The sequence below is a fragment of the Mustela putorius genome, unplaced genomic scaffold (assembly GCF_011764305.1).
Source record: "Mustela putorius furo isolate JIRA1106 unplaced genomic scaffold, ASM1176430v1.1 tig00003834_pilon_pilon_pilon, whole genome shotgun sequence".
NCBI classification, from domain to species: domain Eukaryota; kingdom Metazoa; phylum Chordata; class Mammalia; order Carnivora; family Mustelidae; genus Mustela; species Mustela putorius.
In genome coordinates this window covers 134,961,043-134,984,855 of record NW_025421987.1, presented here as the reverse complement: position 1 = coordinate 134,984,855, position 23,813 = coordinate 134,961,043, and the positions used below count along the sequence as shown (strand labels likewise).

The following is a 23,813-nucleotide window of genomic DNA, read 5'->3' as shown; positions in this document are numbered from 1 at the left end:
CAGTTCAGGCCAGCCACAGAGCAGTGTGGACGAGGCATCCTACAGGAGAGGGAAAGTGGGGGGCTAAAAGGGGGACACAGTAGGTGTACCCAAGTGCAGGGAAAGCACTGGTTTTCAGCTGAGGAGTGATACAATCTCATTTCTGGTGTCAGAGATTTCTTTTGGCTGCTGTATGGTGAAGAGCTACTGGTGTTACCTCCCCTGGTGACAAAGAGACACATAACCCTGACCTGCATGAAATGAGATCATATACGTGAAGCATCTGGCACAGACTGGGCTCCACAGGTTGCAGCACCCTTGAGGATTCCCTAGAGACAACCCTACATGTCGTCTTGCTAGACTGACTTGGCAATGACCAAACTGGAGTCAAGTAACTCGTCCAAACCCTGATGGCCACTCAGCCCTGGGGTTTTGGGGGCCAGTTGCCGTGCAGAAACGAAGTCTTGGGCGAACGCCTTCATCCTAAGCCTCCTGGGGAAGGGGCAACAGCCTGGGCTCCCTGGCTCGGTGCCAGGCCCCTGACAGCCTGTGGAGCGTGTCCACGGGAAAGCAGAGAAAGGACAGGCACTGCTGCCATCCACCTTCTCCCACTCTCACAGCCAGCCCCTGGGCCTCAGGGCCTTCATAAGTTGAACCAGGAAAACATGTTGTTCCTGAGAGGAGTGGAAGCAGCTTTGAGTGGGATGATGGAGAATCCTCTGGATATTTTAGGGTTCTCTCTAGCCACCTCTGTTATTGAGGCGTTATCAAAATCCCCTACTAAAAATAAAAGATAAATCTTACTTTTTTTCTGGTGTGTATTTAACTTGCACTTGGAACCATGGACTTTTAAGACATCTCAAAGACCACTAAGTGGGGGACTCTCAAGCCATGGTCAAAGGCAGATAGCACATAAGGCAGAGCAATGTCCCACAGGAAGCAGGGCAGGTCAGGCAGAGAGAAGCAGCAGGTGGTTCATGCCAAGTCAAGCCAGAAGTGGTTTCAGGAAAGAATAGCAGAGGAAGGCTGCACTCCCCTCCAAGTCCATACCTGGGGTTGCCCAGGCTGGAAGGGGGCCCTCTCCTCTCTGATGTTTCTGAAGGCCCCTCTGTTGCATCTTCCTCTGTGCCCTGATTTGTGGCAGACGCTTGAGCAGGCTCTGGGAGTTCAAGCATTTCCTCATCTTGCTGTCCAGGCCTGCCACTGGAAGCATCGGTCCTGTCTTGTGGAACAATGGCCTCAGGCTGACTGGACAGAGCCTTGCTCATGGGTTGCAGAAAGGCATCAAGCTTCTGTTCCCGTGAATCTGTGCGGACCATCTGGTGGGCATAGACCTTGTCGCCATTTCCAGAAGCAGATGAGGGGGTCACACCTGTTGTGGATTTAACCACCTCTCCGGAGGGGCCAGCAAGACCTGGTAGTAAAGTCTATGTCAAAAAAGAAGGTAATGGGTTAAAAAAAAATTTTTAAATAAGATTCCTAGCCACTGTGATTTTTCAAGCTCAATGGCCTTTATGTGATATATGATTCACTTTACGTTTTTGCTGAACCCTTCCTATATGTTTCAATAAAGTAGAGTCTATCTGGGAAGAAGAAAAAAAGAAGGCAGCAGTGGGACAATTCAGAATATGAGACCAATAAGTCCAGGTCCCAGGGCGCCTGTCTGGCTCAGTGTGCAGAGTAAGTGACTCTCGATCTTGGGGTTGTTAAGTCCGAGCCCCAAATTGATTGTAGAGAATAGTTAAAAAAAATAAAATTTTTAATTGGCGGGGGGGGGGGGGGGGGAGTCCAGATTGCAAAGTGGAGTAACATTTGAGAAAGAAACTAGAACCAGGTTTAATCATCATTACCGTAATAATAATAATAATAATAATAATATAGAAGCAATGCTGACCAAAACTTGAAGTTTAAAAGATACACCAGTAAAAATGCAAAAATTCAGAAAAATCCTTATAATTTTAAAATTGTTTTGAAATGGGGAATATTAGCGCAAAGTTCTCATATTTTTGTCTGCTTTTTTTTTTTTTGCTGACATAAGAGGATTTCATTTTTTTACTGAAGTAATTTATTTCATTTTTTATTGAAGTAAAATATACATAAAATTTATCACTTAACCACTTTCAAGCATACAGCTCTGTGGCATTAAGTACATCACATCATTAGACAACCATCACTACTATCTATCTCTAGAACTTTTTCAATGTCTCAAACTGAAACTTTGTACCTATGAAACGGTAACTCACCATTCTCCCCTCCCCACCAGCTTGTGGCAGCCACTGTTTTGCCTGTTTTTAGATATACACATTTCCTAACTCTGACCATTGGAAAGACCTAAAGCCAATGACCACTCGGCAGGAATAAGGACCCCACCTCCGATCCCAGATTTTAGTCTCAAAATACCATCCCAACTAAAATAAACCAGAGTTCCTTGGAGAAATGGCCAATTCCAGTGCCTGGGCTGGGAAAGCCTACATCTTTTCTTGACAGAAACAAGGAAACCATCAAAGACTAATGGAATTGAGTCAAAAGGACAAGAGCACCAGTTTGAAGGGGTTTATTGGTCTAAGATGGGATAATTTGAGGATCCAAGAGAAAAATGACTGTAATTAACTAAATTATATTGCTTTGTTAACAGCTATTATAAAATATTAAGAGAAAAAGAAAACGATGGGGAGGGAAAGAGAAAGACGGAGAGGACAAAGTCATAAACATCACTGGAGATCGCTAGGACATGAACACATTCCTTTGCAAACTGATAATTAAAGTGACAGAACTCAGCATTTACCCTTACTTTCTAGTGTGAACTATATTTCAGGATAACCAAAAAGCTCTAACAAATGAGAGAAAATTATTGTATACAGAAAAATTATAATGAATTAACAGAAAAAAATGACAATCAGAAAATCATAATCTTGCAATCTTAGTGAAATAACTGATTCAGGTAATGGTTGTCAATGAATGGTGAAACCATTAAGCTAAATATTCCTGGGGAACTTAACAATGAAGGAAACAGGCTGTTACCAGCTAAACCCACAGATGAGCCTTATCACCAAAATGACGTAACAAGTCAGTATGCGCCTCCTGCTGGGGTGTGACAGAAAGTACATGGCATCATCTATCAAGAATTCTCACACAGGGGCGCCTGGGTGGCTCAGTGGGTTAAAGCCTCTGCCTTTGGCTCGGGTCATGATCCCAGTTCCTGGGATCAAGCCCCATATTGGGCTCTCCACTCAGCAGGCAGATTGCCTCCTCCTCTCTCTCTGCCTGCCTCTCTGCCTACTTGTGATCTCTGTCTGTCAAATAAATAAATAAAACTTAAAAAAAAAAATTCTCACACAGAAATCTCATTCACAAATCTGAATGTAATCATGCCAGTTCATAGGAATTCCCAGTTTACAGGAATGTGGAGGATTAGAACAAGTTAAATGATACTAAGAAGAAACAATAAGCCAAACAGAAATGTGCATTTTTCCACAGGAAGCCTTCAGAATAAGCCAACAGGAACAACAAAAAATACAGATTTAAGAGAGATTTAAAAGACAGCATCTAAATATGGGGAGTGGAACTTAACCTAATACATATTTGAATGAAGCTACTTTATAAAAGGATCTTTTTGGGGCAGTTGGGACATTTGAATATGGTCTACATATTAAATGATAATATTAATTTTGTTATGTATAAAAAAAGACATTGTAATTATACAAGGAAAAAATATTTTAAAATGCATAAAATACTAGGGAAAATAGTAAATGCCTGAAATGCAATTTAAAATATTCTCTTTCCTTCAGGTGCCTGGGTGGCTGAGTCAGTTAAGCATCTGACTCTTGGCTTCAGCTCAGGTCATGATCTCAGGGTCGTGGGATCGAGCCCCCATCCAGCTCCATGCTCAGTGCAGAGTCTGCTTGAGATTCTCTCTCCCTCTCACTGCACGCTCCCATTTCTGCACACTCTCTCTCTAAAATAAATAAATCTTTTGGAAAGCAAGCATACTTCATATCACTTGCCATCAGGGGAATACAAATCAAAACCACAATGAGATACCACTTCACACCATCAGAATGGCTAAAATGAAGACAGGGAACAACAAATGTTGGCGAGGATGTGGAGAAAGGGGAACCCTCTTACACTGTTGGTGGGAAATGCAAACTGGTACAGCCACTCTAAAAACCAGTATGGATGTTCCTCAAGAAGTTAAAAAAAGGGGCGCCTGGGTAGCTCAGTGGGTTAAAGCCTCTGCCTTTGGTTCAGGTCATGATTCCAGGATTGAACTCCACATCGGGTTCTCTGCTCAGCAGGGAGCCTGCTTCCTCCTCTCTCTCTCTGCCTGCCTCTCTGTCTACTTGTGATCTCTATCTGTCAAATAAATAAATGAAATCTTAAAAAAAAAAAAAGACCTTAATATCAATTCTTTAAACAAACAAACAAAAAAGAAGTTAAAAAGAGAACTTCCCTAAGATCCAGCAGCTACACTACTGGGTATCTATGCCAAAGATACATATGCATTAAAAAAATGGGGCACATGCATCCCAATGTTCATAGCAGCAATGTCTACAATAACCAAACTGTGGAAGGAGCTGAGATGCCCTTCAACAGATGAACGGATAAAGAAGATGTGGTTCATATGCACAATTGAGTATTACTCAGACAGCAGAAAGGATAAGTACCTACCATTTACATCAACATGGATGGAACTGGAGATTATGCTCAGTGAAATGAATCAATCAGAGAAGGCAATTATCACATGGTTTCACTCACATGTGGACTGTAAGGAATAGTGCAGAGGACCACAAGGGAAGGGAAAGAAATTTGAATGGGAAGAAATCAGAAAGGGAGATAAACCATGACAGACTCTGGACTCCAGGAAACAAACCGAGGGTTGCAGAAAGGAAAGTGGGAGGGAAGATGGGGTAACTGGTGATGGCATTAAGGAGGGCACGTGAGGTGATGAGCACTAGGTGTTCTATGCAACTAATGAATCACTGACCATTACATCAAAAAATGAATGATGCATCATATGCTGGATAATTGAACTTAAATTTTAAAAAAGTAAAAAACAGGGGCGCCTGGGTGGCTCAGTGGGTTAAAGCCTCTGCCTTCAGCTCAGGTCATGATCTCAGGTCCTGGGATCGAGCCCCGCATCAGGCTCTCTGCTCTGCAGGGAGCCTGCTTCCTCCTTTCTCTCTGTCTGCCTCTCTGCCTGCTTGTGATCTCTCTCTCTCTGTCAAACAAATGAATAAAATCTTAAAAAAAAAGTAAAATCAAAAACAAACTAAAAAACCACCACTCTTTTCCCTACCACCAAGTGAGAAAGGGAAAGAGAAAACAAATATGGCAAAATGATAATGGTTGTTGAAGCTGGGTGACAGGTGACAGGTGCATGGATTATTGGTGTAATATCTACTTTTATGTGTACTTAGAAAAATAATGAGCTAAGTAATAAAAAGTTAAACAGAGTAGCAAAACTGTTCAAAAAGGAGAAACCTCCTTTTGTGGAAAATGTGAAATCCTTCCAGTGTACACAGGCAAATGAAGTGAATATAGTTGACCCTTGAATAAAGCAGATTTGAACACTGTGGGTCCACTTACATGCAGAATTTTAATAATACAGTGCTGTAAATGTACTTTCTCTTCTTTATGATTTTCTTAGTCAACAGTTTTTCCTAGAATACTTTATTATAAAAATACAGTATATAACACATTCACAAAATACATGTTAGTCAACTGTTTATGTTATCGGTAAGGCTTCTGATCAACAGTAGGCTAATAGAAGTCAAAGTTTTGTAGAGTTCATATTTTTGATTGTCCAGAGGGTCAGTGCCCCAAGCCCTGCACTATGTAAAGGTCAACATTGTATTTGCTTCATTTGCCTATGTCATAGTCACAGGAGCAGAAATTAACAGAACTACTTTGCAGATAGTCATTTTAAAGTCCAGAAAAGTGAAACACCTTGTCCAACAGGACGGAGTAGCAACAAACCCCAGGAGGCCCTGGGCTTCCCGATTTCCATACTGAATGGCTTCACCACAAACCCGGGCTTATGCCATAGGCCCTAGGCAGTGTGGTGCAAGACACAGGTGGGGGGTGGGAGAAAAGGTATTCTGATGCCACCAGAGGAGTGGTGACAGCTCTGAGTTTGGACCCTGCCACCCACAGCAATGCTCCAAGGCTTGTGCCACTACACCGACTAGTGTTGGGGGTAGGGTGGGGGGCGCCTGACCCAGAAACCCACTTTCCTTCTGAAGACACACGGGTCAGGACTATGTGGAATTCTATGGGGAAAGACAATGTAAGCTAACTAAATAAATCTGACTTATGCAAAATAAGACAAGGAGGAAGGTGAGAAGTTCTTTCCCCAGTATGGCACATACTCCAGGACCTCCGGCAAAGCTCTTTCGATCTCAGTTAGGACAGAGCAAGGGATATCCACTCTGGCCCACACAATGTGCTCCTCATTTTCACCTCACACTTTCAGCCTGTCCCCCCACCCCACCCTGGTCCCGCTCCCCACCAGCCACACCTTTTCCAGGTCCGGGCAGTTCCAGATCTTTAACCATCTGTGAGTGGAGTTACCTCCTCTGCCCAGATCCATCCCTGTTCTCCCAGATAGCCAGGGGGCCTCCACCACATGCCTTGGCCATCCTTGCCCCAATGTGACCACAGGATTCTTTATAAAGGGCACATTGATCTTGTGGATTCCTGTCACACCAAAGCGTAAACTCCTTAACATGCTGACAGAAGTGTCATCAGGTCTGGGACCCCTGCAGCCTCCTCTCTCCAGGGCCAACCCCCACCGCCAGCCTGCCCGGGGCCCACACACAGGCCTCCCCCGGGCTGCACATGAAAGCACCTGGGAAAACTCTAAAACTACTGATGCCGCCACCCCCCACCCCCCCGCCTGAGACTGATTTCTTGGTTTGGAGAAGGCAAGGGTGCTTTCTATTTCCCCGGTGATCCTAAAGGCAGCCAGGATAAACACTGGACCCACAGCATGGAACTTTCAGACCCTCAAGCACACAACTTCCTGTTCCCCTTACCCCTCAGGCCTTCTCCTCACTGTTTCCTCTGCCAGAAACACTTTTTTCATGCTTTGTTCCCTTTGCCCATCTCATTCGTACCCAGCCCTGGGGTCCCAGCCTCTGCATCCCTTCCCGAAGTCCAGGATAGGAGCCTTCCCCTGATGCCCCCAGGTGCCTCTTTACCTCTCTTTCATGGGATGTATTCCCCAGGGGACCAGGAGCGCTTCCTTGAAGGCAGGCACTCAACATGGTCTCGCCCACAGTGGGGGTCTCTGCACATCTGTGGGGAGGCAGAGGACGAGAAGCAGCAACAGATAGGATCTGAACTCCCAGTGACTGAGCACTTCCTGGGTATCACACACTGCTCTGAGAGCCAGGCCCACCAGCCCTATAGCACGTGTGTCCTCATCTTAACCACTGGCACTGCACAGGTGTGTGCACCCATCACCTCTGCTGACTCGAGCCTCCTATGGCACCAGGGGCCCAGCAAACCTAGCAGAAGACTGAGGGCTGGCTCCCAGCGAGCACTTCCTTCTGCCCACCTGCCACATACAAGTGGCTTCAGCAGCAACCCATGGGCACTCACTGCCCAGCCTCTGCCCAGGCTCCAGAGGTGGCAGGGCTGCCCCTAGGGCATCCACTCTCACTGCTTCATGCCCATGCCACCCCCAGCAAGGGGCTTTCTGTGAAGGTTCCTGTGGGAAGCATAAACTGCCTCGTGAACTTAAAAAGTTCTCTTTTTAAAGTAGGCTCCCAGAAGCCCACTCTCTGCTTACAGGACCCAGTGCTTTCATTTCTTTTCTTCTTCTTCTTCTCCTTTTTTTTTAATGGGAGGGGGGGGGCAGAGGGAGACAGAGAGAGAGACTCTCAAGCAGGCTTCAGGCCCAGTGTAGAACCTGATGCAGGGCTCAACCCCACAACCTTGAGACCATGACCTAAGCTGAAATTCAGAGTCAGATGCTTGCTTAACCAACTGAGCCACCCAGGTACCCATCTGCACGCCACCCCAGTCCCCACCGGCTTTTGTTTTCAAGGGGGAAAGAGGGTGGGGAAGGGGGGATGTTTCCGTCTCCACAGTTCTGGGATTTGGTGTGCTTCTGAGACACCTGCACCATGTGCTGCTGAGTATCAGGTCATGTCAGAACTGGGCTGGGACACTGCAGATCGCATTATCCATCCATTTATTTTATAGATGGGCAACGTGAGGCCCCAGAGAGCTGGAGTAGCTTAGAATCATAAGCACTTAGAACCTGCGTAATTCTGATAAGGTGGATGGTGCCAGGCCCTGCATCAAACACTTTTGCCTCCTGCTTGTCCCCACCCTCAGAGGTGAGGATGACCACTTCAGCCCTCACTGAGGGAGACACGGAGACCGGGGAAAGTGGGTCACGTGGTGGTAACCCAGGCCTGTCTGACACGTAAGGCCCTGCTCCCCCCACTGTCCCGCTGCCTCCCTCTGCCCTGTGAATGTGGGCTCAGCCTCCTCCTGAACATCCCTAGGCAAGACAGATGCATGGAAGAGGTGTCCTATTCTGTTTCAGACAGCTTGTTTTCCTGAGAAGCCAGTCTATGGTCCTAGATGCAGGCAGAGTGAGACCGTGAGCCTCCTGACTCCAGGCCCAGGAAAACAGGCTGATTTCACTGTTAGCTTCAAAAAAGGAGATAGTACTAAAGGAAAACTTTCAGGTAATCCTTGGAAAGCCAGTCCTAAAGCAACAAGCAGAACTCTGGGCTCTTGAATTTGACGGGCCACAATTTAGGTGAAGGTGAAAGCACCAGAGCCAGAGCTGGACAGATAACACCCTCACCTGGGTGAAGTACATTCTGGAGGAGTTGGAGCCCAGGAGCTTACTCTCAATGTGCTGCTGCACCCGCTCCAGGATGCTGTCCTCATGTAGGAAGTGAACTTCGTGCTTTGTGGGGTGCACGTTGACGTCCACATTCTGGGGGCCGATCTCTAAACTGGCAGGAAGAAAAGCAAACAACTATGTTGAGTGGTGGGGAACGGGGAAAACAATTCTCACCAGCAGGCTTGAGGGGGTTCAAATGACACAGTGGTCAAAACTTCAGGGTCAAGTCTGAGCGACCTGGATTCTGAAGCTGTGCAGCCTGGGGTCAGTGACATCATTTTCCTTTGCTTCAGTCTCCCCCTCTATAAGGTGGATAAAGCATGCGGTGGGGCTTAAATTCATGCAAAGCACACTGTGAGTACCTGGCAAGTTTATTCCACGTCAGCTGTTACCATCGTTCCAGAACTAGTGGAACTACTTAGTGAGTGACCTGGGGTAAGCTACTTAACCCCTCTGGATGGGTTTTCTCATCTGTAACCATGAACCTGTTCCCTACCTGCTTTCAGTGTTACGAGGATCAAAATAAGAATACACGTGAGAGAAGGTTCTATCATCAAAACGTAATGTAAATGTCAATTTAGAGGCTGTACCAGCCATCACCTGACTGCCTCGGCTCCACATTCCCCCTTCACTGCCTGCTCCATGACCACGCAGTGAATCTGTGGCAGGAGGGGGCCCTGGAGGGACCGTGGAGGGGCAAGAGGCTTCTCTGACAGGGAGGGGGCAGCTTCTGGCTGGTTCAGGGGCAAGAGCTATTATTCACCATTGTTTCACCAGCAAGGTAACTGGTACATGGGAGGCCCTCAGGGAGACTTCTGCATGAGTGAGTAAGTGAAGGGAAACTGTGCCCTTCACCTGCAAGGAAGGACAGAGCATCCTTCACCATCCTGCTAGTAGTGATGGGATTCACTCTGCTGGAGCCATGAGCAAGTCCATCTCTTTCAAAGAGGACAACTGGACAGAATTCGTATCTTGTGAGTCTCTGAGTCTCAGCTGAGGAGCCCTGCAGCCTTACCTGAGGTACAGGAATGGGTGTGTGTTTTTGGGCAAATATGCAGCATACACTGTTTCAATGGCTTTTCTTAAAGAAGTTGACTCTACCAGACGATCTAGAAAATAAAAGGAAAGTAACCAGCTCAAAACTGTCCTGAAGGGAGAGGTAACGGGCGCACATTCATTTCATGATGGAAATCACTTAGCAGAAACACTTCTGGAGCAACATCCATAGCAGACCCTAGGAAGGAGAGGTCTCTTTTTTAACGTGTTGCTATCCATGAGCATCTGGCTCTGGGGTTCGGGCTCTCTCCTCTTAGCTCAGTCACAGGAACACGGGAGGACACTACGTTCTGCCTCCCCACTTCCCTTCCCTCAGCCCGGGAGGACTACCTTTGCCCTTGCAGGGCACGGTGGGCAGTGGCGCTGTCAGCTTAGACTTTTCATGCAGCACATACACCCTGGCTGCCTATCACATATGCCATGGGCTGGGGGACAATATGCTGGTGACTACATGCACTCCAGTTCCAGTTCTGGTAAGCACCCCAGAGATGTGTGTGCTGAATGGTGGGAGGATGGAGCAACTAACTCTGCCCAGGGTGGGGGGGGTTCAACAGTGGGGTACCCCAACTGAGCAATGAAAGTAAGAAAGAGTTTTTCAGAGCCTCCTGGGTGGCTCAGTTGGGTGTCTGCCTTCAGCTCAAGTCATGATCCTAGGGTCCTGGGATCGAGTCCTGCATTGGGCTCCCTGCTTGGTGGGAAGCCTGCTTCTCCCTCTCCCTCTGTCTGCTGCTCCCCATACTTGTACACACTCTCTCTCTGTCAGATAAATAGATATAATCTTCAAAAAGAAAAAAAAAAGGAAAGAGTTTTCCAGGCACTTCATATTTAAGGTAATTTAGGAATGGGACAGGGCTGAAGGGGGTGGGAAAACACTCAAAGCTGGGGGAGGTAAGACAAAAATCAGAGGAAAATCTATTTTCAGAAAATTGAGCCTTCCCTTCTCTCTGGACAGATGACCTGCCGGTGGTCTGCTCTCCTGGGTTGGCTGGTATAGCCAAGGGTATATGCCTCATGGTTTTAGCTCCTCCGTGGGCCCCCCACAACAAGGGTGCTGTGCTTGGTGACACATGCCCAGAGCACACAGGCCTGGAGCAGGTGTGGGCACCTGACAAGGCGACAGCCAGAGCCCCTTTACAATGATTTCTGGGCTGGAGACACGCCGAAGGAGTGTTCCTTTTCCCACCACCTGAGCAAGAGCTCGAGCCATGGAGAGAACCAGATGACACACTCGTGTCTGGCCTCTGTGCTGCTGGGAACTTGGTGCGGTGAGCAGACTCGAGAATGCTGATGCTGAACCGATGGGGTAAGGAGCTCGCCAGCAGCAAACACATGTGCTCTGCATGCGGCACTTACACTGATTTCTGCTCACTTATTCTATCGCCAACACATGTGTCACAAAGTGGTATTCTTCAAGGTTAGAAAAACAAGGGAAAAACATCTCTGTGCCTTGATTAAAGCCAGAGTTACTAGAGATCAGGCTTAAGTCCCTCTTAATAAGGTAGTTAAAAAACCTTACTAATGGGGCGCCTGGGTGGATCAGTGGTTAAGCCTCTGCCTTCAGCTCAGGTCATGATCTCAGTGTCCTGGGATTGAGCCCCGCATCGGGCTCTCTGCTCAGCAGGGAGCCTGTTTCCCCCCTTCTCTCTCTGCCTGCTTCTCTGCCTACTTGTGATCTCTGTCTGTCAAATAAATAAATAATATATTAAAAAAAAAAACTTACTAATATAATATACATCAGTTTAACAGGATGTGTCTATGAAATATTAACTCCCCTTTCCCTGTTTCTATATGGCCTGGAAACAGCTGTAAAACAAGGATAATCTGGGACACTTCTGGCTGGCTATCATTATAAATGCAACAGGGGAATCTACCATTTTCAATAGCAAGCCAAAAAACTGTAAAATAATTACGAAGAGCTTTGAACAACAAAGGCAATAAATTTATATAATGAAAATATAAGTACTGGACAAATGGCAAGATGCATGATGCATTTCTGGCTGAAAAATTAAAATGAAATCAGACCCATTGTGGCTCCCTGTCACACTCTTTCTAAACCATAAGCAATTAAGTAAAAAGAAACAGAAGGCAAAATAGTATTTACTCAACAAGCAGTAATCATGTAAACAATATGCCTGCAGAGAGATAAAGACCAAAGAGGAATCTGACAAAAATCCAAATTCCTTTAGTTAATTTCCTCTCTGATTTCTAGTACTGCTCATTATATTATAAATAACTTTCTTTAAAAAGAAGAATCCCAAGGGGTTTAACATTCCATTTCTTTTTTTTAAATATACATATTTTTAATTAATTAATTAATTTTTAAATAAACATGTTATATATGTGTGTTAATTTATTTTTTTATAAACATATGTTATATATGTATCTGTGAATCGCCAGATTTACATACTTCACAGCACTCACCATAGCACATACCCTTCCCAATGTCCATAACTCTACCCTTAACATTCCATTTCTTTACTAATGACACTGCCTATACCCAAGGGACCCTCTCCCTGTGTCCTGCTGGGCAATTCAAACAGCTGACTCTTGATCTAATATGAGAAGAAACATCTGCCTGGGGCATGCTTGGAAGGCTGAGGCCAGCAGGAAAGGAAGCTGTTCAGGCTCACAAGGGTGATGCCCTCTCCCAGAGACAATAGCCACACTCTGCCAGTGGCCCCCCAGCAATGAGCATATTTCAGAGGGCTGAGTAGACTTTTAGCCTAGAAATTATAAAGGCTTCCTAATCAAGCCACACTTCAGCCTGAGGGTGCCCTGTGTGGAATCAAGCCTATGGATTCGGAATTTTTCCAGGGTCCCATAAACTTTCCTGTGGACAGACTTCCCCGCATGGTTCTTCCTCACTTACGGTTGATGAAGAGTAAGAAGATGCACTTCTTCACCGAGTAATTTGCATTGGATATGTAGCCATTCATTTTGAAGGCCAGGGTTTTATCCTCACACCCAACTTCTATCAGTTCTCTGGTTGAAAAAAAAAAAGAGAAATTTTGAGGGTCTTGAAAATAATGGAAAATTCAAACAGTATAAAGATTCAGAATTGGAAAACTCAGAGCTCCTTCATAAACTAATCCTGCCAAATAAGGACTCCTGAGACTTGGTTTAATGAGGTCCTCTGGGCCCACCCATCCATCCATCTGGCTGTTCCTCCACCTACCCACCTACTCACCCTATCACTGTTTTCAAGCACTTCTGTTCTAAGCCAAGCACTGCTCGGACTGCTGGGACATAATGACAAATCCAAGCTCTGAGACCTTATTTCACTGAAACTTTTGTGTACCTTAGTAACTCAAACCCAAAGATGAAATTCCAAAAGGACTCATTTCTACTGAATCCCTTACTCTCTGAACAGTGCCAAAATGGGGCTCCAGTGTGGTGCCCTCAGGGCTGTACTTACAGGGAGCTGAGGTTAATGGGTGAAAGGTGGTTCTCACATAAGCCACATTCATCTCTGCGTGAGGATCTTCCTAAGCGTGGGTCCCTGTGCCTGGAAAGCTCCTACTGACAGCTAGTTAATTCTCCTTATCCCTCCTAGGTCTGGACTTACTCCTTCAAAGAGCTTTCTCTGACTATCCCTCCCCCTGACTCTCAGAGATTCTCCTGTTGTGCTTTGTATTTTTCCTTTGAGACATCTAGCACAACCACTAATGAGTGGCATAATTATTTCACGTGTCTTTCCAACTGAATAGGCATCCTCTGAGGGCAAGAGTACTTCTGCTTTACGTCCTACTGTATTTGTCAGCACAGTACCCGGCAAAGAATAAGCATTCAGTAAGCATCTGCTGAACATGTGGTGGAAGACTGTTAAGCAGTTAATGTGTACAGAGTCTCTGAGCAGAAAATACAGCTTGCAGTGTTTCTCACATAAACCAGCAAACCCTTTCTTCCCAAAAACGTCTCAAGAGGCTGGTTTTCTGGAAACACCCTTTGGGAACAGCTGCTCTGTGTGATTTCTAATCTCTTATAGTCCCTAGGAAATTCATAATGACTAATTCTGAGTCCTTAAATAATAAAGAAGCTCTCCAAGTTTCCTTGTACAATAGTGTTCTTTCTCTGCTCGGGAACACAGTTTAAAAAACTTAATTCATTAACAATTAGTAAAGAGGGTAATTAAAAACAAATTGACTGTTACCTAGTTACGAACTTGGTTTTGCTCAAAGAAATGAGTAATTTGTCCTTTGAAGTCGAAAACTGGGCTCTGGGACTACTGCTACTTCTAGGATTTCTGCAAAAAAGCAAGCCAGGGGCTGCATATGCCCTGCATCCAGGCCATGCCTGGCAGGTAGAGTGGCCTTAGTATTCTTCCCCTCAGATTACGGCATGGGCACTTTGGGCTTTGCAGAGTCCTGGGACTTAGCTAGGACTCTGATGGAAGCGGTGGGTTTTGCCTTGTAAGGAATGCTGTGAGCAATCTATACCACAGGTTCCCTCTGAGGCTTTTCCTGACAATGAAAATTTGGTAACTTAGAAATCTGCTTGCCACCAGACGGGTAAGTCTTTAAGGATAGGGAGTATTTTTTCTCTTTACATCCTTAACTTCCAGCACAAAGCCTAGAATGTGAGAGGCAATTAATAAATGTCGAGCCATAATGAGTGAAATCTCAAACTGATGACATGGGAAGTATTAGGAAAAGACAAAGCACTGGAAGATGAAAGAATTCTACAACCTTGTGATTATTTTGAAGACAGAGGCTAGAGAGAACACACTGATTTATAGCCGGAGCATCTGGGAGATAACATGCACCCAAGAAGTGTGGGTTCCCTGAAATCATGACTCCATGAACAAATCTGGAGCATGGAAATAAAGCCTGCTTATTTCATTAAGGCAAACTCTTAAGGCAGGTGTTACTTTGACAGATTCCAAAATAATGTGATAAATGGTAAACCGAGACATGGAATGCAGATTTTTCGAAGTATGAATTATCAACATACCGGCTAACAGCATTTCCAAAGATGGAGCGAATATTGTCCACCGTTGTGGCATTGGGCAGTGTCCTAACGTCAGCCACGGTCTCACCTTGCTGATAAACAGAGCAGAAAATGCAACTTATTGTCTTACAGTTGTGAATGAAACATCCTAATCTTATTTCCTCAGGTGAACTATTAAAAAAAAAAAATCCCTGATCTCCCTGATATGAGGAAGTGGAGATGCAACATGGGGGGTTATGGGGGTAGGAGAAGAATAAATGAAACAAGATGGGATTGGGAGGGAGACAAACCATGAATGACTCTTAATCTCACAAAACAAACTGAGGGTTGCTGGCAGGAAGGGGGTTGGGAGAAGTGGGGTGGGATTATGGACACTGGGGAAGGTATGTGCTTTGGTGAGTGCTGTGAAGTGTGTAAACCTGGCAATTCACAGACCTGTACCCCTGGGGATAAAAATATATTATATGTTTATAAAAAAAAAAAGAATACTGCTATGGAGGAACTACAAGTAAATCAGAATCAGTGTGTCTGCCTTACAATAGACTCATCAGCCTTTTCTCTACCAGTCTCATCCTTTTGCTTTACTCCTTCTGATGGTTATGGCATTATTACCCATGTGGACTGCTAAATTAGAAACCAAAGTAATTTTTACTTTTCCTTCAATTCGATCCTTTCCTCTCAAAGTTCTACTTATTTTATCTCTTAATATCCAAACTTTTCCTCTCTTAATCATTACTGTTTCTAACTTAGACCTTCATCAACTTCTTTAAACCAATTATGATGGTAAAATAAGCCTACTTACATTCATACCTTCCCCATTCCAAACCCTGCATACCTCTTCTCAGTTATCTGACCATAACAGATATAAGCACATCACTCCTCTATTTAAAAATCTTCAATGACTCTCCACTGATCACAAGATAAAGCCAAAACTGTTCAACACAGGATTGAAAACCCTGAAACTTAACTCCCCAGCAAATGTGTTGGGTTACTAACTATCTGTATTCTCCAAACCCTCCAAGTATGCTCCTGAGTCTTTCTTATCTTTCCTCATATGCCTGAAATGACTTTTCAACTTGACAAAGTACTACTTGTCCCAGCTGTATGACATTACATAATTTAATTATCTGCCTCTTTTACCAAATTTGTAAGAGGGAGATAATGATGGTACCAATTTCATTTTAATAAAGAATAAATGAGTTAACATATGAAAAGGGCTTAAAGTAATGCCCCGCACATTTTCAACCCTTAATAAATGTTAGCTATTAAAATAATCCATCTTTGTTACCCCTGTTGCCACTTCTACCACCATCTTTCTCCACATGATACTAGTTTCAAATGTTACTTTCTAAGTGAAGCTTTCTGGCTGCCAGAGAGAACATGCGCTCTCATAATTAGCATTTTGGTCATTCCTCTATTTCACTTTTACTCTGTTTTCACACCATATTCTGTATTTATGGGATCATGTTATAAAAAACGCACAGGGCGTGGACATAGCTTCAAGTCTCAGCTATGGCTCTTATTTATCATATAGGCCCTTAGGTTATTTTACTTTACTGAATTTTAAACTATTTATCAATAAAATAGGAGAATAAAACTTATCACACAAAGATACACTAAGGTAGAAGGAAATTACAGTAACAGATTCAGTATAGCAAGTTGTCAACAAAATTTCATTCCTTCCAACTCTTTTTACCTGCTACTAATGTAAAGGTCTTAGAAGGCAGGGTCTCTCTGTCTTTTTTATCTTTGAGCCTACAATTCAAAGAACAATTTTAGCTTAAGTGGTTAATCCATGAGTATTTGTTCAACTCGACAAATATACCTGTAACTCAATACCCCTGGCTTTCAAATAAAGATCATCAATAGATGGTAAACAAACAAACAAAAAACCCTTTTTAAAAATACAAACCATCACTTATAAACCAACCACTTACTTTTTTAACTGAGAAACTAATGCCTGAATTGTGTATTGAATACCTGTCAAAGAAAAGACAACAAAACAGTAAGCAGAGTGGCCAAAAGCACAACATAACACAGAACTCCCTATTGGTTAAATAACATGACATGATTTAAACAAAGATAGACAGTCAGGAATATCTCCATATATCATATTTTACCCACAGGAAAATAAGCCAACACAAACTTAATGGAGAGAGCCAATGCTAAATGTGGGAGAATCAAACAAAAACAGAGTTGTTTGCTTTTTTAGTTCTGACTAGACTCAATGATATTTCAATACAATCTCTTCCTTGCCTACTGTTTTACTTTCACAAACCCACTAGGGGCAGCTTGCATCTCAAGAACCTACGCTTTACAACTCCTGAACTCTTCTATTTTCTTTCAGAGCCCCTCAAGACACCCCCTCCTTACCCACTTCTTTTTTAGCCCCAGGCCCTGTTTCAGCATCTCCCAGTCTTTTCTCAGTTGACTATTATTTATTTATTACTCCTCCCTCATGGGCCCCATGAACTGAAGAATTGTGTCTAGCAAAATGCATTCATTCAGCTAACAGTTATGAATTCGCTTGACTATACCTAGAACCAAAAAGCCAACTAGAACTCCTTTATTTCAAGAGATAATTAATATTCTGATGCTGCTTTATACAACTCCAAGAAAAAGCAAAGAAACTTAATGTAGAAGTCTGTTCCACTTTATAAGGAGCAAATGTTTTATTCATTTTGGAGTTTTCAGAAATACTGAAAAATAGTTAATAGATCTCTGCTACCACTCCAGGATGTGCAGGCTTAGAGAGCCCATGCTGGATCCACTGAACAGTGGACATAATGTTATTTTCACTGGCCCTGAATCCTTTCTCCTTCTTTTAACAGGTCCTAGTCTTTCTTTGGGAAACTACCTCTTCCCAATTCCACCTGATTTACCGGAGACCGGCCAATCAGGGCTTTTCCCCATAGAAAAGAGGCACATGACGGGGGACCCAAGCCATGCCAATCAGATGCGCTCTCCCAGGAAACAGACAATCTTGAGTAGAGTCAGTAAAGAATGAAAACAACTGTAGCAGGACTACTATCTAATCTCCAAAGCCAGCCTGGTCTTAATCCTCTCCACGGAGCAGGTGCTGACATTTCTTGCCACTCTTAGCCTTATAATGTGCGGTTCTCCACCTAGCTCAACCAACTGTTCTCAGATTAAGCACTGGCACACATTCCTTCAGTGAGAGATGGCAAAGAACCACTCTCAGATTTTGGACTGTACCTGCCAACAACTTCCAAAATTTTCCCATACTCTTCACTTGCGTTTTTTAAAGCTTTCCTCCTTGTGGATATGTTGTAAAAAAGGTCCTCCACCTGAAATGAAATGGATTTTCTCTTGTAAATTCACAGAAATACATGGAAATAAAGACCCAAGCTGTCTACCTAAAGCTGGCTAGCAGAGAATACAACTATACTTACCAACAGTACAGTTCAAAGCACTGATTAGGGGAGAGGACAAGAGATAAGTTAGCCTTAACAAAGGAAATAAAGGATATTTTTCCTGCTTCCCATATTCATTCACTGATTTCTCAAATAGGTACTGAGGGCTATCTCTAGGTCAGGCTCTTTGCTCTGTGCTGGGAATACAAAGACCAATAAAGCAGTCTTACCCAGGATATTACGCGATTCAGTGGGGGCAAGCATGTAAATTTACCAATAATTATATTATCACATGGCATCTAAGAATATTTTCCAAACTAAGAGTTGTTATAAAATGTCTGAGATCATTTGGGCTTCTTGGAAATCACACCCTGGTCACCCTGTGTACTGGATCTGTCTTAACATGCACTTAACGTTCACTTCTGCCTCCTGCCCGTCTTATCCCATCTTATCAAGGCAAGGGTTACAGCCTTCAGTGTTCTAGCTGGAGATGGAGGTATGAGAGGTGTGATGCATATCATGACAGTGGGATGCTTTGTCAGATCACACAATGGGAGGAGACCAAACATGGCACCATAGAAATAAGGCAGCATAGTAGATTTTTTCTGATTAATGATACAACCATATTATCAAACACTAAGTGGGCAGATATTCTTTATTCCATTTGAGAGATGGGAGAAGTGAGATAAAGGGAAACTAAACAACTTGCCTCTGGACACATAACCACTGAGTGACCAGGCTGAGACTCTAACTTACGTCTTCTGGAGTCAAGTTTAAAGGTCATTTCAATGCCAACTACCTTGCACTGATTTCTGCCATCCCAGTGAAAGAATCTCCCAGCTTTTGAAAAAGATGGATGGAGTGCACACAGGCTGCCATGCCATTAAAGCCATAATCAGTCCTCTTGTTTAGAGAGAAATGTCTTTGTTTCTACTAAAGAGCAAAGATTCATTTTATTATTACTTTGAAAACTCAGAGACAATTTTTTTTGAGACAATTTTATTCTTTATGACAGAATTTCTACAAAGCTCTTTTTTTTTTTTTTTAAAGATTTTATTTATTTATTTGACAGAGAGAAATCACAAGTAGATGGAGAGGCAGGCAGAGAGAGAGAGAGGGAAGCAGGCTCTCTGCTCAGCAGAGAGCCCGATGCGGGACTCGATCCCAGGACTCTGAGATCATGACCTGAGCCGAAGGCAGTGGCTTAACCCACTGAGCCACCCAGGCGCCCCTCTACAAAGCTCTTTTTCAACAATTCATACTCCTTGTGCCATACTTACTGTGATCTGGGTCCCCTGATTGCCTGCACATGGTTTAGGAGGAGCTTTTAGCTTTCCATCTGAGTAATTTGCTCTTAAGAGAAAATATAAGAGACTATTAATATCCAAGAGGCAGGGAATATCAATCCAAAGAGTATAAAAAGAAATTATATCAAACAATAAGGTACAGCCATGCTCTCTACTGTTTTAATTACCATTTTCCTCTTTTTCTATGATTCCATTATCATTCCAATTGGATAAAAAAAAAAAATCCCTATTGTTCTAGCAAATGTTGCTTTTTAGTTCCTGAGTTTTGAGCTAAAAGCAATAGTTTTGCCATTGCCTACCATGACAACAAATTTTTTCTTATAATTACGTAATCATTTATGGAAGGGTTACCAAATGATAGGCCCGCAGAGGCCTTGGTAACAAAGAAAGGCCCTGGAGAGCTCTCAATCTAGGGGACACACTTTTTCCTAAAGTGCAGGACGTTGTGCTAAGTGATCTAGAGAAGCAAACTTTCAGCTGGGGGCCGGGGAGGGGAGTGAAAGCACCACAAAAAAGATGACAAGGCTCTAGGGAGCCTCTGAATACTGTGGCAGCACAAGAGAAAGCTGGCACAGCATTGCCCCCTGCCTGCCCCCAGTGGAAGGGCAAGCCAGCTTAGATAAGCATGTGAGGCAGGGAGCCAGGGGCTCTAGAGCCAGCTAAGGAAACTTGAGCCTCCAGCATCCAGCCACAGCCCTGTCATCAGCCACATCCTACTAAAGGGCACAGGGCCAGAATACTACCTGCATCTACCACCTACTTAGAATACATCTGTGTAACAGAGCTTGCAAGGACTTACATGTTACATCTTAAGATGTGTTAAGAATCCATGAGTAAGATTATTACCCAATAATCATCCCTGTGGATTATCAACTAGTCCATAGAGAGGGAAGAAAACTTAACCAAGAACTTGGTCAAAAAAGATGACATTGGTGTTTAGATAGGGTCACTTGAGATCCAGGCATAAAGCATGCTTCAGAATGAATACGAGTAAAAGCAGACTGTGCCATACCTGTACGCGCACTTTGCATCAGCTGTTTTGGTCGTAATAGTAACATGAGCCACATGGCTGATGCTGGCCAAAGCCTAAGGAAGAAAACAAAATGGAATGAAAGATAAACATTGCTGTCACCCACTGTCACCTCATTAAAGAGAAAGGTGATCTAAATTACCCCTTCCATTTTGTATTAGCAAATGGCAACAATAGGCATTTCGCTCACTCACTTTCATGACATCTTAAAAAAAAAAGGATATCAAATTGAATTTGTAAAAAAAAAAAAATGAATTTGTAGCATATTATCAGAACAAGGGGAAAATAAATATGAAAAAAAGTCCAAACGGAAACACAACAGAGTTATTTTTTAAAATTTATTTTAAATCCAGTATAGTTGGGGTATCTGGGTGGCTCAGTCAGTTAAGTGTCCCACTCTTGATAATTGGCTCAGATCATGATCTCAAGGGTTGTGAACCTCATATTGGGCTCCGAGTTCAGCAGGGATTATCAATTGATGATCAAGAGATGCTCGAGATTATCTCTCTCCCTCTGCTCCTCCTCTGCTCCTATGTGTACATGTGTGCACACTTTCTCAAATACATAATGTTGCACACATGCATCTCGGAAGATAGTGAACTCTGCCTATGGCAGGTTCAGTTCATTAATAAGGAACATGGCCTAGGCTCAAAGATTACCAGGTCCTAGCTGGATTTCCCTAGTTTATGTGACCGAACTAATGTTCATAATTAGAAATGTAAAATGATTTTGAGACCTGTATAAGAAGGACATTAAATATATACAGTACATACTCAATTACAGAGCCCCAAGATCGTGGCCTAAGCCAAAATGAAGAGTCTCAGATACTTTACCGACTGAGCCATCCAGGCTCCCCATGAATGTTATTTCTATAAATTGACCCTGAGACAGTAATTGAACAAAATATACTATATATGAACATATGCATATTCACCAAGAAAATGACAAAACACATAAATGTTCAATAGGAAATCATTTATTTATTTATTTATTTATTTATTTATTTTTATTTATTTAAAGATTTTATTTATTTATTTGACAGAGATCACAAGTAGGCAGAGTCAGGCAGAGAGAGAGGAGGAACCAGGCTCCCTGCCGAGCTGAGAGCCCGATGTGGGACTCGATCCCAGGATCCTGGGATCATGACCTGAGCCGAAGGCAGAGGCTTTAACCCACTGAGCCACCCAGGTGCCCCAATAGGAAATCATTTAAATAAACACAGTATATTCATACGATAGGGTAAGATAGAAGTACTAAAAATTACATAGGAATATATATATATATATATATATATATATATATATATATGTATATATATCTTTTTTCCCAATGAAAAGATATCCACAGCGTATGTCATAAAATTATAAGATCCTGTTTTAGTCTTAAAATGTTTTTAACCACTTTTTATATTGTATATTCCTCCCATGCATCACATAATTTTATTCACAAATATTCCCACATATATTTTAAAAGATAAGGACTCCTCCAAAAAACATCATACTATTTTTTATACAAGAAAATCCACAATTTTTTTAAAAAAATTATTTATTTATTGGGGCACCTGGGTGGCTCAGTGGGTTAAGCCTCTGCCTTCGGCTCAGGTCATGATCTCGGGGTTCTGGGATCAAGCCCCGCATCGGGCTCTCTGCTCAGCGGGGAGCTTGCTTCCTCCTCTCTCTCTGCCTGCCTGTCTGCCTACTTGTGATCTCTATCTGTCAAATAAATAAATAAAATCTTTAAAAAAAATAAAAATAAAAAATTTTTTCTAATTAATTAATTATTTATTTATTTGAGAAAGCGCATGCTCAAGAGAGAACACAAGCGGTAGAGGGAGAAGCAGCAGAAAGCCCACTGTGGGGCTTGATCCTAGGACCCGGGGATTGTGACCTGAGCTGAAGGCAGCTGCTTAACCCACTGAGCCACCCAGGCATCCCAACAATTTCCTTTTTTTTTTTTTAAAGATTTTATTTATTTATTTGACATATTTGAGAGAGAGAAAGAGAGAGAGAGAGCGCACAAGCAGGGGGAGTAGCAGGCAGAGGGAGAGAAGCAGGGTCCTGGCTGAGCAAGGAGCCTGATGCAGGACTCAATCCCAGGACTCTGGGATCATGACCTGAGCCAAAGGTAGCTGCCTAACCAACTGAGCTACCGAGGTGTCCCCCAACAATTTCTTCTTAATACTATGAAGTAACCCATGTGTTCAAATACCTGTCTCAAAAAATTTTTTTTACAGTCTGCTCAAATCGGGATCCAAGTAAGAGGTATACATTGGAGCTGGTTCATATGCATTTTAAGCCTCTTTTTTTTTTCTTTAGAGAGAGAGAGCAAGAGAGAGTGTGACAGGGGTGGGGTGGAGGGAGACAGAAGGAGAATGGAGAAGGACTCTTAAGCAGACTCCATGCCCAGTGCAGAGCCCAAGATGGGACTCGATCTCACAAACTTAAGATCATGACCTGAACTGCAATCAAGAGTCAGACACTTAACCAACTGAGCCATTCAGGCGCCCCACGCCTCTTATAAACTACAGGTTTTTGTTCCCTCCTCCACTTTTCTTCCTTGCAGTTTATTTGTTGAAGGAAACAAACAAGACTTTTATCATGTCGTTTCCTAATCTCTGTATTATTTACCATACTCCCTCACCTCCTATATTTTCCCACCACTTGCACGTAGTATTAATCAGATTCATATTTGATAATTTGACAAAATAAACTTTGGGGGTGGTGTTTCATTCTCCATCAGAAAATACCTACCTAACATCTGGACAGGAGGGAGGGGGACTGTATCTGTAAATAAAATAGTTTTCAGTATATTAAGTATTTATGAATAATCCTTGGTTTTGGAAAATGAATTTTAATTTTGTTTGATTTGCACATACTTAACAAGTAAAAAGAATCAGAACTTATTTACCTCTGTTGAGAAACAAAAGTTGACAAATGGCAGAAATGTCATCACAGAAGAATATTTTACACATCTTTTGATCTTTAGCTTACCTCACCCCGAAAGCCATAGGTAGAAATACTAGCTAAATCCTCAAAGGACTGCAGTTTACTTGTAGTGAACCTCTCACACACAATGTCCAGATCTTCCTTCTATAAGATACCAAAAAATAAGTAAATAATTATATTACTCATTTTTTCCAATTTTAAAATTTCTCTTTTCTTGACTGAATCCAAGAAGAAACCCCTTTCAGGAGAGGAGTTTTGAAATCAGCAATAACTTCCTCACGTGGAATCAGAAATGCCACCTGTCCCGGT

At 43.1% G+C, this 23,813-nt stretch overlaps 1 protein-coding gene across 8 annotated transcripts in view; it reads right to left on the bottom strand.

Annotated features, from left to right (window-relative positions):
• Window positions 1-23,813, bottom strand: part of MLH1 (mutL homolog 1) — a 52,800-nt gene that overhangs the window by 24,465 nt on the left and 4,522 nt on the right. For all 8 annotated transcript variants that reach the window (XR_006609296.1, XM_004759390.3, XM_045089093.1 and 5 more), the window contains exons 3-12: window positions 23,550-23,648; window positions 20,542-20,615; window positions 19,503-19,575; window positions 18,065-18,156; window positions 16,786-16,828; window positions 14,852-14,940; window positions 12,771-12,883; window positions 9,861-9,954; window positions 8,804-8,957; window positions 1,030-1,406 (exon numbers count right to left, since the gene is read on the bottom strand). Coding sequence is in view for 7 of the 8 variants with exons in the window: in XM_004759390.3 (XP_004759447.1) it covers window positions 1,030-1,406; window positions 8,804-8,957; window positions 9,861-9,954; window positions 12,771-12,883; window positions 14,852-14,940; window positions 16,786-16,828; window positions 18,065-18,156; window positions 19,503-19,575; window positions 20,542-20,615; window positions 23,550-23,648 (1,208 nt within the window). In the remaining variant the exon portion in view is untranslated. The remainder of the gene's footprint in view (window positions 1-1,029; window positions 1,407-8,803; window positions 8,958-9,860; window positions 9,955-12,770; window positions 12,884-14,851; window positions 14,941-16,785; window positions 16,829-18,064; window positions 18,157-19,502; window positions 19,576-20,541; window positions 20,616-23,549; window positions 23,649-23,813) is intronic.